Genomic DNA, 14,638 nt, shown 5'->3' on the forward strand with positions numbered 1-14,638 from the left:
GGGGGGGGGAGTGTATTGGGGACTTTTTGGATAGCATTGGAAATGTAATTGAGGAAAATACCTAATAAAAAAAAAAGGAAAACAAATAATTGAAAAGTGAAAGGAAAGCTTGAACACAGGTTGGGAACTTGGAAGCTTTTTCTTTACCTGTATATTTAGAAAATTGTAGACAGGTTGTTCTAGCAAGGTCTTGATTCTTTCTCCCTACCACTACATAGAGTGACTATGCACACTAGTTTCCAGGGGAAAATGGTATATACACACGTGTGTTTGCTTGAGTAGTGGCACATGAGTGTTATGTGTATGTGTTGTGTTCAGTCTTTATCTTCTGTCTTGTTTGAGACAGGGTCTCATTGTTCACTGCTGCATACACCAGGCTAACTGGCCCTTGAGCTTACAGGCCTTCTCATCTTATAGGTGTCCTGGTTATAGGCTCATGCTAACATACTCAGTTTTATATGGGTTTTGAGAATTCAAACTTAGGCCTCAGGGCTCAGGCTCTATCAGTGGTAGAGCACCTATCTAGCATACACAAGGCACTACACTACTGCTAGAACAAAAGAGGAAAATGGGGCCGGGCGGTGGTGGTGCACGTCTTTAATCCCAGCACTCGGGAGGCAGAGGCAGGCAGATTTCTGAGTTCAAGGCCAGCCTGGTCTACAAAGTGAGCTCCAGGACAGCCAGGGCTACACAGAGAAACCCTGTCTCGAATAAACCCCAAAAAAAAAGGAAAATGGGAAATCATTGATTGACAGTATCATTAATTGATGGCCTTGACAGTGTATCACCATGGCTGGTGATACAGATCAGTTATTACAATGTGTGACTAGCTTGTATGAAGCCATGACTTGATCCCCAGCACCATACAAATTGGGCGATGGTACATACTTGTAACTCCAGCACTGGGAGATAAAGTGAGCCAGATCCGATGTTCAAGGTCATCCTCAGCTACATAATAGGTCAGTGTGGGCCTATTATGACACCTGTCTCAAAAATAGAAAAAGCACTTTGGGCCCTTCGATTGAAGTTTGTAGCCATGGTGAGGATCTCTGTCAGGTAGGGTTCTCACACTTTTTGTGACAATCCGTTGCCTTCCTGGGATGTGTACACCCTGTCAAAGTGAAACAAGGGCCTATAGTAGATAACCTGCAATTCAGCCCAGTGTCCTGGGTACTGGGATTAAAGATATGTACAACCATGCCCCGCTGAACAGGACTTCCTGGGTTCATGAATACTTACTAGCTGGTCTTATTGAAAGTATGATTTTGTGCAGTCATATTTCACTAGCCACATTCCACTGTAGTGCTACAATGAAGCTTTCTAATTAACTTTAAAAATCCAATGATGGGCAGAAGTGTTCACTTCCATGTGAATGTGAATATGTGGGGAATCAGTTTTGAATATTACTTAGGGACACCTCATTCTGGTTGGACTATAAAAGTCTTTTTATTCAGTGTACAAATTAAGTTTTGAAATTTGGATGGTAACTCTAACCTCATCACCTTTATATTTAATCTTATGTTTATTATATATTATACTTGTGTATATATAAATATAATACATTTATATAATCAAGTAGATCTTTTAAGATGAGAATTTATATTTATATATTTATTGTATATCATATCCACTTAAACATACACAGTTACATAAATATAATATATGCATAAGGTTATATGACTATACGCACTTAGTGCATTGCCTATGGGAGGATGTCACTGTCTGATGAGAGAGGCTTGCCTATTGCCATCATCTCATCATCTTATATCATTTTCAGTTGATTCTTTTTCTTGTTTTGTTTTTTTTTTTTTTTTGTTTCTCGGGATTTTTTTTTGGAGACAGCGTTTATTCTGTGTAGCCCCAGTACTCTCTTAATAGACCGGGCTTTGAACTCACAGAAATCCACCTGCCTCTGCCTCCTGAGTGCTGGGATTAAAGGTGTGTGCCACCACTGCCGGGCTTCAGTTGGATCTTTTTAAATGAGAAACTTGCCACACTGTTTATATTTATGGAGGCTTTGGGTTTATCTAGAATTAAAATTTGTCATGGAGATAACTTTTTTTATTTATTTTATGTGTATAAGTGTTTTGTCTGCATGTGTATTGTATATGAACCATGTGCATATCTGGTACCCACAGAGGCCAGAAAAGGGTGTTGGAGCCCTTGGGAATGTAGCTAAAATTACCCCTGTACCCTGGAATTCCCTAGATGCTGGCTCATAGAGACTTCCTAATTCCTCTTTTGGGTGCTAAGTAGTAGGTTCTTTCACAGGGTAGGTTCTGACTGTGTGTTTCCTCCCCAGAAGGGAACTGGCGGGGCAGTGCTGCTGTCCAACACCTCTTCCTTAAGCCTGCTGTCTTCATCCTATAAGTCCAACAACCCCAAGCTTCCAGGGGCTATGAACTCAAACTCACTGGGAATCATAACCCAATTTCCACTTCATGTACTCTCCTTCAATGCAGACTCCTCTGCCAAAGCAGGAGTCTCTAAGGATGCCATTGTCACAGGTCCAGCCCCTGGGACCTTCCACCATGGCCTCAGCCACAGTAAGTTCTTGTCTCCTGCCTCTGTTCCTATGTTGTGTGCCATGTTGGGTCCTGTATGTGTTTGGTGTAACCATGGGAACATCCCCCACCTCTGGAAGCTGCATAGTACCCGGGATAGCTGTTTTGCTCCAGACTGGTCTGCAGGTTACCTGGGGCTCTAGATCTCCCAAGCTGCTTTTCTGTTCTGTCTTCAATGTGTGTGTTTTGTTCTCTCCCCTCCTGTTTCTCTCAGGTCTTCTGGCTGGTTTGCACTCCAGCCCACCCCACACAGCGCCTCTCCCACATGCTGCTGTGTCTACCCATGTCCCACAGAGTCTGCCAGGTAAATGCCAGATGGGCAGCGTGCTATGCACTCTGTGCGCCACACTCCTCCACCCGTATAGGTGCTTTGCTGCTGGCGCTATTAGCCATCTCTGCCTTATCATCTCTGTTTTGTATTTTGCTTTGTATTTTGAGGCTATGGCTTTTTGGGTTCCAGAATAATATAAGCCTATACTAACAGAGACTTTTCCTGGTTTCTTATTGGACTGGTCATTGGGTCAGACTTAGCCTGTGTGATGCTGTATGATGGAGCATGAGCATGAAACAGGTGTTCCAACCCTACTGCATTTAAAGAGAAGAAAGGTAATGGGGTTTAGCACTTTAGGGCCTTTATGGTGCAATGCTACCTAACCTGCCAGGCGTTGTCAGATGGCAGAGACTCTTTGAAAGAGTGTAAATATCCATAGCACAGTGAGAGGCCATAATACATGATTGTGAAGGAAAGACCTCGATCTTGAAGCTGGCACAGATCTGAACCAGAAGCAGCTTTCAGGCCTCCCTGGTGTGAGCTCCCTTGAAACAGACTGGGAAGCACACCTGGAATGAGGCCAGGGTCTCCTGACAGAATGGTGCTTTTGGAAGTAGGCAGTTCTAAGAGCCCTGCGTACATTGTGAGCTCGAGAGCCTGAGATTGGGGAATAGTTATAGATACTTCATGAAATTTGGCATAAGGACCCTATGAGAGCCAGGCGTAGTGGTGCACACCTTTAATCCCAACACTTGGGAGGCAGAGGCAGGTGGATTTCTGAGTTTGAGGACAGCCAGGGCTACACAGAGAAACCTTGTCTCGAAAAACAACAACCAACCAAACAAACAAACAAAAAAAAAAAAACCAAACAAACAAAAAATCAGAACTCTATGAGAACCTGATTTTGACCTAATATTTTTAGTACTGTAGATCTGTTTCAACCAGGTCCCTGGGCTATCAGGAGAGAAAGGCTGAACTTAGGGCAGGAGTCAGATGCAGACTCTAGGGATGTATCTGTGACCTGCTCATAGACAGTGTGGGTCCACAACTCACGGTCTGCTTTAGGATCTGTTTGTGGGCTCCTTGCATTCATGTCCTAAAGCTGGGAACTCTGGAGTGAGTGAATGTCAGAGGCCTTGTTAGGATGAGGTGAGTTTGCATTTCTCAGAGGGAAACCTTTGGACCTTTGAAGAGCAAAGCAAGTAGCAGTAGTCAATTCTTTGAAGAAGCAGTCACACCTGAGGACTTGCTCTGCATGGGTGGGTGGCTACCATTTGAGTGAAGTGCAATGTGGGTGTCTCCCAGCTATGGAGAGACTGTGTGCTGTGAAAAATGAGATGGTGCCACCTCTACTTGCTTTGAAAATGGCCTTTTTTGAGAGAAACAAAGTAATTGAAGAGAGACTGGAAACAGTCTCGGCATTTGTAGAATTTTCAGCAACAAAGGGCAGAGGGACACTGATAGAAAGGAAAAGAAAAAAAACATTTCTTGGACCATTTTTATGTTTCCCTCCCCTGGTCTTCCAAAGCTACCAGAAGAGTTACGGATGTCGTTCAGTGGTTGAGCACTTGCCTAGCATATATAAAGCCCTGTGTCCATTACCAGTACCTCAAGGAGAAGAAGAAAACTCATGGGGGCAATCAGAAGAGCATCCATGCAAAATGGGTTAGCAGACGGAACTGCATTTTGAGCTATGCTACAGTGTGGGGCTCTGTAGGGCTGTCAGGGAATACCCTGTATCTAGTAGTGAGCTGAGGAATACCCTGTATCTGCAGTGAGCTGAGGAATACCCTGTATCTGCAGTGAGCTGAGGAATACCCTGTATCTGCAGTGAGCTGAGGAATACCCTGTATCTGCAGTGAGCTGAGGAATACCCTGTATCTGCAGTGAGCTGAGGAATACCCTGTATCTGCAGTGAGCTGAGGAATACCCTGTATCTGCAGTGAGCTGAGGAATACCCTGTATCTGCAGTGAGCTGAGGAATACCCTGTATCTGCAGTGAGCTGAGAAATACCCTGTATCTGCAGTGAGCTGAGGCTTGGTTCCATTCTGCTTTCCCTTCCGTGTGGATTTGATGCTTACCTGTGTCTTTGTACCTCTGCTACCCAAGTACATTCTGATGGCAAGAGAATGAACATTGTCTGGATTCTGTGTGGTCGTTAGGCCTTGCAGTGACCCTTGTAATGTTGCAGAGTGCCTGTTCTGTAGACGGGCTCAATGGCCTCCTGCCTGAGAAGTGCTGGTGCTCATGCATGACACAGGATGCTGCAAGGAGCAATGCACACAGCTGCTGTGGGGGACATTGGCTGCTTCTGTTTCCTGTGAAGTTTGTTTATGCTGTCTTAAAGGAATTGGAGCACTGAAAGAATGATCTGATTTCGCTTATTCTTTTCCAGATGCTTCACAGCTTCATGGTAAAGGGCCTGTTGTACCGAGGAAATTGTGACCACTTTGGAGGATGGAACTGAATGACATAGGTCTAGGAGGAAGCCCAACGTGTATGTCTCTGATAACAGACATTTGCTGAGCTCTTCTTGCCCACTGCCTTTCTTCTGGAGCAGGCGTGAGTTTGAAACGGAGCACTTCTTAGCACTTCAGATGGGCCTCCAACCAAGGCAGCTTCTGCTGCTCACAAAGCGCTTACTGACCTGGTGCTCTAGGCCTCATGGCTTTGTCGCTGGACGACATCAAGGGGCAGCTCTGTGCTGGGAAGTGTACCTGGACTGTGTTGGGAAGTATAGTGTACATGTGTACCTGTGGCAGATCTGTTGGCCACTGGGTTCTAGATCTGCCTAACTCCTGGCATTTGGTGTGTCTCAGAGCTCCCTACTGGTCAGGGTCTCCTGGCCACAGTAGAATTCCTGGATGGTTGTGATTCCGTCCCATCCTCAGGCTATGTACTCAAGAGGACAAGACACAGGCCAGAGCCGCATGTGGGGGACCTTGCAAAATACTAAGAACACATAATGTGTACTCCTTGTAGGGGCCAGTTTCTCCTCAGAACATGACAATGAAGCTCTTATAGAGAAAAAGATCTTTATAGATTCAACAATCGTGGTAGGATTTTTAAAGACACCTATCTTGGGCTGTTTTCGTCATTACCATTGAATGCGTTGGATAGAATGGGACTGCTCTTCACACATCACATTATAGGAAGACTTAATTCCAGTGCCTTTTTGGTGGAGCAGACTTTGACAACTCACACCTATCCATTCAGCCCACTGAATGGATCTGAGATGAAGATCTTTTTTTAAAGCTAGTCTGTATTTAAGACAGTTTTATTTAATTGGGTTTTTTAATGACTGCACACCATAACCTGTGCCGTCTTGACTTGAAAGTCATCTGAGCCCCCAAACCCCCCAAATCCCAGGTTCCCAGCTCTGATTTGTTTTTGTAGAGTTGATGCAGGTGGACTACAGTGGAGCCCCTCAGCCCTCTGTGTCTGAGAGCCCAGGGGTTCTAAGCTACAGGTAGACATTCCACTTTGTCTTACTCTCTCTGGCAGAGCTGCAGGACAGGCCTCTCTGAAGCACCTGCTACAGAGAACAGGTCTGGGGTGCTGGTGTCCTCTGGACAGCGAGCTTCTGTGTAGACTTAGGAGGGATGTCCAGAGGGTCTGGAGAGTAGACAGAGGACAGAGATAGTTGACTACAGAGCTTCCGTCATCAGGCTGTCACACTTACCCAGTGGCTATTTCATATGGACTCGGAGGGCTGTTTCCTATCCTATAAGTCTGCCTCGCAGTGGGTTTGGCTAACTACCTAGCCAGACCACGTTTGGGGAGGTGATCAGCACTCTCAGTATGCACCCTAGGATGGGTCAAGTGTGCTTTTGGTTCCTGCCTCAAGGGTATGGAGCTCAGTAGCCCTCTATTCCTGTGGAGGTGGCCACCTTTCCACCTTACTGGGAGCAGGACCTTTGTCAGCTCTTTGGTCTGGCCTTTGCTCTGACTCCTTTTGTATGGAAGAACCAATTGTTTTCACATTGGCCATGTGGATTCCTTATCCTTTTATTACATATATTTTTTTGCAACTTGGATTTCCAGTTTGTTTACAGAATAGTCTTAGGTAGTAGCAAAAAGAGCCAAAGAAGAGATTTGTATAGCTGAGCTCTAAGCCAAGCTGAGGCCGCCAGCAAAGCTGAGCAGTGGGAACTCTCCAGGCTCCTCTGCCCGTCACACAGCGGGCCCTAGCACCCCACCCCTTTGGTGCTCCCTCCTCCCCATGTGCCACTGCTTGTGCAGCTAGAGCAGGATGCCCTCATCTTTAGGAATCTAGCGATGCCTCTTGCCTCAGGGAAACGTTTCTTTGATGGGGAGTTTATGAGATTTCTTTTCCTTGTTTATGCTTTATTTGTGGTAATGAACGAGTGAATGACTTTAACAGCCATGGCCAGAGAGACCTGTGGCCCGGCTTCAGCAGAGGGTGGAGATAGAGCAAGCTCAGTGGGATGCAAGGGTTTCTTTGGTGGGTGCAAGGTTCTGAGACTTAACCAGGCGTGGCCGTTTCTTAGGTGTGAGAGGGGCTTTTGTGCCGCAACTATGTTGGTGTTAGGGGGTGGTGTGGAAATTGTTAATCTTGTATAAAGCAACTCAATAAATTGTTTTGAGGTTTCCAAGATGTCTTTCCTCATTTTTTTCATTACTATTTTATTTGCAATATTTTATTATTCTTCAGTACATAGGAGCCCTGGTGTTCATGGAATGCCCGCCCATTGTGGCTGAGAGCCAAGGTTCAGGCTCATGTGTAAAGGAGTCACACTTGCTGTGAGTTAGAGTCAAGCCACCAGATTTTTATTTTCATGCCATAAGTTCCCTATCACTTCCCATTTTCTTACATAATACATGAAATACAGAGAAGCAGAAATTTGTTTGGTGAACAATCAACTTTTGTATATCTAAATGCCAATGCGATAATGAGGAAGACTTCTAAGGCACTGAAAGTAAGGCTAGCACACCATCCATTACTAAGGTCTTTTCAGAACTAGCAAACTGTTGTTGGTGCCTGTCTTTCTGGCACATCCTGGCTAGTTAGTCTAGCACCAAGAGCCAGGCATTGTGGATTCTGGACACATGTTCTAGTGTAGAGCCCTGTTCAATGAGAAGAGTCACTACTGAGTAGGCACTGTTGATAATTTGATCCCAGTCAGAAAAATGGAATGGCAAGAAGGAAGTTCAGCAGCCCCAGTGGATCAGTCTTGTTGAGTTGAAAGAGGCAGAAAGGTTATTAAGTCATCAGAGGTGGGAGCAGGTCACTCACTCAGACTGGATGAGGCTGAGCTGAGAGATGCTACCCAGCTTGTGTCTGCTGGTATTACAATAGCTGCACTGTAAGCAGCCTGATATAATGTGGATAAGACACTTAGCTCAGAAGTCTATATGAGGGCTAGGGAGCAGAAGACACCCAGGAAGTTGCTGAGAATGAGTTAACCATCTCCAAGAAAAGCCAGGCAGAAGGGCTGGGCCTACTTCTGCCCAGACACCAAGACTGCCAGCTCCTGAATGGACATATCCTTGTTGACATAGCGGTCATATTGAGCAGGGGTTAGCCTGCCACTCTGAAGAGCGTCCTCAATGGAGAACTTCTTGCCTGACTTCCTGTCATGAATTACTGATGACTCCCCATTAGGACCTTTCACTGATATCTCCTCCCAGTCGCACTCCTGGCTTCTGAGCTTCACAAACATTTTCCAGTCGATAAGCCCAGCCCGGTGAGCCTCCTCTGGGGACAGCTCACGACCTGTGTCAGGGTCAATGACCACTATGGAGCGCCTCAGGTGGTTCTCCCTCTGCTCTCTCTTGACGGCCACAGAGCCCAGGCGCCTCTGTAGTTCATCGATCTCCAGATCCTTGTCCTTGGACATCTTCTTGAGGTCATCCAGTTCCTTCTCTAGGGACCACAGCCTAGAGTTTAGGTGGGTCCCAGAGTCTATCGTGGTCATGTTCTTCAGATCTCGAGTTTCTGTTGCTGCCATCTCAATCTCTGATTGGAGTCTCCGGGCCTCTAGCTGCAGGTTTTGCCGCTCTAGCTGTAGCTTGTGGTTTTCTTCTCTCAGGAAATCCAGTTCCTTGGATGACTTGGAATTATAGAATTCTAGCTCAGATAACTTGGCTTCTAGCCGGGTCACCTCTGAATCCAGCTCCCTCTTGCTCTGGCTCTCCTCTTCCAGGCTCTTCCTGAGCCGCTGGATCTCTTGCTCAGTGTCACCTTTTTCTACCTGGACGCTCTCAGAGAAGACCACCTTTTCTTTGATCTCTGCCTTCTCCAGGGCAGCCAACTTTCTACGCAGGGGCTCAAGCTCACCCTCCAGTAGCTGCCTCCGGTGCCGCTCTTCCTCCAGCTGGGCTCGGAGCAGGGCATGCTCTCTGGTCTGCTGTGGGTCCTGCTGCAGCACCACCTTTTGTGTGTGGGTCACCTTCTCACCAGTCTTGGCCTCCTCCTGCTCCAATGCAGCCAGCCGCTGTTGCAGCCTCTGTACCTCCAGCTCGGCTGCCCTACGTGCCTGCCTCTCACGCTCCAGCTCCTCCAACTGCCTCTCCAGCTCTGCTCGGCGATGCTGTAACCGCCGTAGCTCCACATGCAGTTTATCAATCTGCCGCAGCTCAGCATCAATGCTGTTTGTGAAGGCAGTCACCTCAGCTCGCAAATCTGGCTCATCTTCATACTGTACTACCTCCTGGCGTACAACCCTTTCCTTCCCCTGTGCCAGCTCTTCCTCCTTGCGCTTGATCTTCTCTTCCTGGGATGCCCGCTCCCCTTCCAGGTCCACCTGTTTCTTCTGTTCTTCTGACAGCTGTATACGCAGAGACTCTACCTCCTTCTTGGTTTGGGGGTCTTCCTGGAACTGCAGGATCTCCTGGACCACCTCTCTAGTCTGCACCTGCGGCTTGGTGTCCTTAAGGGCCTGGATCTCCTGCTTCAGCTGGTAAATCTCCAGGTCACACCTTTCTATTAACCTGGTCTTGTCCATGATCTCCTCCCTGAGCCTCTGGAGTTCCTGCTCCGTCTCTGGGTCAGTTGTGTATTTAATGACCTCTTTGGTCACCTCTTTGACTTCTACCTGTGGCCCACGGTTCCGTAGGGCCTCCAGCTCACTCTGGTAGCTCTTCAGCTGCTCCTCAGCACCCCTGAATTTGCGCTCCTGTTCCACCAGCTCCAGGCGGAGGTTGGCCACTTCACTCTCTGCCTTGGGATCTGGCCGCACGATCTCTCGGACCTTCTCCTGTACCACCACCTTAGCATTTTCCTCTTCCAGGGCCCATATCTTTCTGAGAAGTTCTGTCTTCTCCCGCTGGCCAGAGCGTGCCTTGGCAGCCTCGTCCTCATACTGGCGGGTGAGGTCATTGACTTCTCTCTCCGCAGCTGCATCTTTCTCTACCTTGAGCACCTCTTTGACAGTGATCTTGCCTTCTGCCATGGCTCGTTCTTTCTCCAGTCTCCTGAGCTTAGCCTGTAGGAAACTCAGCTCCTCCTCCTGCTTCTCCCTGAGTGTGCCCTCCCGCTGGTGCTCCTCCTGCAGCCTCCGGTATTCTGCCTCCAGCTGGGGGTCATTCTGTAGCTTTACCACCTCTCTCTCAGTGACCTTTTCCTGCACCCTGCTCTTCTCAGCAGCCAGGGCTGCTACACGCTGCTGTAAGAGTAGCACTTCAGCCTCTCGGGCACCTTTCTGGCGCCGCAGTGCCTCCAGCTCCTCCCGAAGCTGCAAGACCTCATCCTCCTGGGCTCTGTCTGGCTCAATGCGCAAGACCTCCTTGACCACATACTCCTGTCCCCCATCCCTGGTCTCCTGCTCTAGAGCCTGCAGCCGGAGCTGCAGTGCTCCCAGCTCCTCCTGCAATAGCTGGTTCTTGTGCTGTTCCTCGGCCAGCGTCTGCTGCAGCTGCTGGAAGCTCTCCTCCAGGGCGGGGTCTGGCACCTTCTTCACCACCTCTTTCCTCACTAATGACTCCTGAGGCCCCTGATCCTTCAGGGTCTGGATTTCCTCCTGGGCACTCTTGACCTCATTTTCCAGCTGTTGCCTTCGCTCTATCTCCTCCTCCAGTTCCTTCTTAACCTTCCATGTTTCCTCCATGCCAGAGCTTAGCTTTCCCCCTTGTAGGGTCTCATGGGTCACTCCTGCTTCTGGTTGCTGTGGCAGAAAAGACAACGAATGCATGGTTAAGAAACAAACAGATGGCCGGGCGTTGGTGGCACACGCCTTTAATCCCAGCACTCAGGAGGCAGAGGCAGGCGGATTTCTGAGTTCGAGGCCAGCCTGGTCTACAGAGTGAGTTCCAGGTCAGCCAGGGGCTACACAGAGAAACCCTGTCTCAAAAAAAAAAAAAAAAAAAAAAAAAAAAAACCCAACCACCCCCCCCACACACACACACACAAAAAAAGAGACAAACAGATGAGGTGGAGCCCAGGCAACCCTTGTGAAGGTTGTGGTAGACTTGGGCGTGGGAGGACCCAGGCAAGCACAGGCAGCCGGGGAGGCAGCCATAAGCTGCTATCATTCTGCTGAGTGGTCCAAGATGGAAAGTTGGAAACCAATTACTAGCAAAGATGATTTAATATTTAATATCATGTCCAGAAATATTAAACAACTTCCAGAGTCAGACAGGTGATTTGAACTGTGAAACCTGTACCACAACATGGGGTGCACTAGTTGGTTTTGTTCTGGGTGGTCTGTACCCTGCCCTTTTGGCTATACCCTGAATGGGGCCTTGCTGTCAGGTACGAATCAAGCTCACTGCCACAGAGAGGAAACATCTTCAATTACTGGATTTCAGTTTCTAAGCCTGTCTTTAGAAAAATGTTATTTCCTACTTTACTTCATCAGACTGTGTTTGCAGCATATCTTGGGTCTAGACAATATAAACTCTTCATAAAGGCCCTTCAGTTACCTGAACCTGACTTAGAAATTCATTAATTTGAAGAAAAAAAAATAGAGAGAGAGAGAGAGAGAGAGAGAGAGAGAGAGAGAGAGAGAGAGAGAGAGAGAGAAAGACAGGTCTGATCACCCAGACCAGGATGGGCTGATCTTTTGGGGTCTCCACTAATGCTCTAGGGTTACTTTTTAGAGCTTTTAAAAATTGAATAAGGCAAAATGTTTTGCAGGCACAGAGGAGTCTGCAGTGACGCCAGTTTCCCATCTCTGCCCTGTCCCTAGGGGAAGTATGTTGTCCTTGGATATAGTCTCCCCTCCCCCAGCCTGGAACCTGCTTGCTCAGGGGTGGAGTTTCCTGCTCATTTGTTCTGCCATGCCCACTGCTGGACCGTGCAGCTTTGCTGTTTGGAGCCACACACATGCTCATCCTGCTACTGGACCCCGAGTTATTTGGCGGGAATCGGGTCCCCTTCCCCCTTCCTTTATAACTGAGTGTTGGAACAAGTAAAATTGAGCTTTGATCAGAATGAAACTGTCTTGGCTCCATTTCTTCTTTCGCCCCGTCTAGTTCCTCTCTTTCAGCTCGAGTGGCCATCTCGGTTGAACTGTTCGTTGCGAGCTGCTGGCCGGCCGCAACACTTGGAGACATTTTTTTTTTAGGTATTTGTTTTGGTGAGCAGCAGGTGATTGCTTTTTCTATGCAAACAGCTGTTGTTTTGTAGTTTCTGACTGGAGGGCAGAGTACCATCTTGTTTTGCAGTTTCTGACTGGAGGGCAGAGTACCATCTTGACTCAGAAGGTGCCACAACATTGCTTAACAGCAGTGTGTCCACTGTGTGGACAGGTTAAACCAGAGCATATCTGAGGAGTGGCAGTTGCTTCTAGTTCCTTTATATATCAGATAACACTGTCATGAATTTCATCAAGTCCTAAAATAACTTTGGGGGCTAGGAGAATCCCCTGCAAGCTTATGGACTTGAGCTGTGACCAGCACTGGTGGGAAATGCAGGTTTCTGGTGCTCTAGGGGAGCTACACCTGTAATCACAGCATCAAGGATGTGGACGCTGGAAGCTTCCTGAGCCTTGCTGGCCAGCTAGTCTAGCCTAATTGGTAAACTCGGGGCCAATAGGAAACCTTGTCTTCCTCCGGATGACTCTTTGGTTGTCATTGTCCTGCACATGCAAGCATGTCTATGTTCCTGCACTTAAGCAAATCCACATACAGAAACACAGACATGCCACTGAAAATAACTTTGAAGCTCGGTGGTTGTGGTGTATGCCTTTAATCCCAGCAGAGTGAGTTCCAGGACTGCCCGGACTACACAGAGAACCCTGTCTTGAAAAAATGAAACAAAACCACACCTCCCCAAAAAACCCCATCCCACCCCCTCCCAAAAAACTCTGGGGGCTGGAGAGGTGGCTCATCAGTTAAGAGCACTTGTTGCTCTTAAAGGGGACCCAGGTTTAATGCCTAGCACCCAACATGGTGGCTCACAACCATCTGAAACTCCAGTTGTAGGGGATGCATTGTCTTCTGATCTTGGGCACCAGGCACACGTGTGGTGCACATACATACATGCAGGCAAAACACTCATTAACCAGCAGACAAAAGCCTTTGATAAGTGCTCAGCAAACATCTTTTGAATTGGTATGGAAGTTAGCCCATGCTAGTGAAGAAGGCTGGTTCAGCTTAGCATTAGCATTAATCCTTCTCAAAAGTGTCAGCAGAAGACACTTCGTCATTCACAGGCTATGTCTCTAAGGCAGAGGAGACTGCTTTCCATCTTGTAGGACAATTAGAAGTAGTATTTCTAACTAAGATGGATTACCTGTCTCAAGAGATTCAGTGCAAACTCCAAATTCTGTAGCCTCTGTCTGTTGATGGCATTAACCTCTGTGAACTTGGCAGCAAGAGCAACTTCCTACAGAGAAATTTTAGGACAACAGTTAGCAGACAAGCCAAAAGGCTAGGAGAAAAGCAGAACACTTGGACACAGTCTAGGAAGGGCTTGGCATGTAGAGAAAGGGCTACTTCTTGCCCAGTGCTACCTGTAGCTCCAGCCTTTGGTGGAAATATAAGATTGAGATGATGTAGGTTGATTCTTGGTCCGTGACCATTGAGCAAGTCTTTCTAAGTATTCTTTTCACAGCTGTTGCAGGCTATTGCCCTCTACTACAGACCTGCACAGGGGAGCAAGGCAGGAGCCTCCCATGTATCTGGCATGGGACCAGAACCCCTACAAGCCTGCCTCTTAGGCATATTGATATCTCACTGCTCCAAAACAAGTTCTTCTTCCTCTTGCAAGTACTTCATAGAGGACCGCATCTGGAGAGCCCCTGGCAGTCTTCACTTACAGCTCACCTCTTCCTTCACTTTGGCAGCAGGAGACTGCAGCCTGGCTCTCTTGTTCACATGGCTGTTCCGTCCATTCTCCAGGTCCAGCAAGGACCTTAGCTTCTCTGCTTCAAGTTCATAGTCCTGGGTAAAAGAAAGGAAGTACAGTAGTCAGCTAGGGGCAACAACAACAAAAAGTGACAGTGATTTATGCTCCCTCTAAGGACTCCAAGCTGCCAGAGCTGGTTTAGCAATCTTGCATAGCTTCCTTGCATCTGTACCTGAGCTGGCTAAGACAGTGATGCTAAGTTGCTACCTCACTGAGTGACATCCATACAAGAAAATGTGCCTGCAATTCCTAACTCCTGTAGAGACACAAACCAAGTTGACTCTTTGGGCCTTCCAAAAGGCCCAATGCTGTTTCCTTGGGGAACTCTGCATCCTAAGCCTTTCTCCCTTTCTCCACCAGAGACCTTGGCATTTTCCATCAAAGTGGATGCTGGGTCATTTACTCAGACATTCCTGCATAAGGCTTTGCTGGCTAGTTTTCCTGTTATAACCAGAGCTGTTACATAATTTTGTTTGGTGTACATTTTTTCA

At 47.5% G+C, this 14,638-nt stretch overlaps 2 protein-coding genes and 1 pseudogene across 6 annotated transcripts in view; 2 read left to right on the forward strand and 1 right to left on the reverse strand.

Annotated features, from left to right (window-relative positions):
* Ubn1 (ubinuclein 1) overlaps positions 1–7,454 on the forward strand; it is a 37,755-nt gene extending 30,301 nt beyond the window's left edge. For 4 of the 5 annotated variants that reach the window (XM_021185597.2, XM_021185599.2, XM_021185600.2 and 1 more), the window contains 3 exons: positions 2,303–2,546; positions 2,779–2,868; positions 5,232–7,454. In XM_021185597.2, the coding sequence (XP_021041256.1) occupies positions 2,303–2,546; positions 2,779–2,868; positions 5,232–5,281 (384 nt within the window). In that variant the 3' untranslated portion in view covers positions 5,282–7,454. The remainder of the gene's footprint in view (positions 1–2,302; positions 2,547–2,778; positions 2,869–5,231) is intronic. The other variant, XM_021185601.2, reaches the window with a different exon arrangement.
* Positions 7,455–7,605: 151 nt separating this feature from the next.
* The window catches only part of Ppl (periplakin), a 48,602-nt gene continuing 41,569 nt past the window's right edge, over positions 7,606–14,638 (reverse strand). The window contains exons 20-22 of the mRNA XM_021185602.2: positions 14,066–14,182; positions 13,533–13,625; positions 7,606–10,962 (exon numbers count right to left, since the gene is read on the reverse strand). Coding sequence (XP_021041261.1) covers positions 8,299–10,962; positions 13,533–13,625; positions 14,066–14,182 — 2,874 coding nt within the window. The 3' untranslated portion in view covers positions 7,606–8,298. The remainder of the gene's footprint in view (positions 10,963–13,532; positions 13,626–14,065; positions 14,183–14,638) is intronic.
* LOC115029554 lies at positions 11,348–11,745 on the forward strand (annotated as a pseudogene).

This window comes from Mus caroli, chromosome 16, assembly GCF_900094665.2.
Source record: "Mus caroli chromosome 16, CAROLI_EIJ_v1.1, whole genome shotgun sequence".
Classification (NCBI taxonomy): domain Eukaryota; kingdom Metazoa; phylum Chordata; class Mammalia; order Rodentia; family Muridae; genus Mus; species Mus caroli.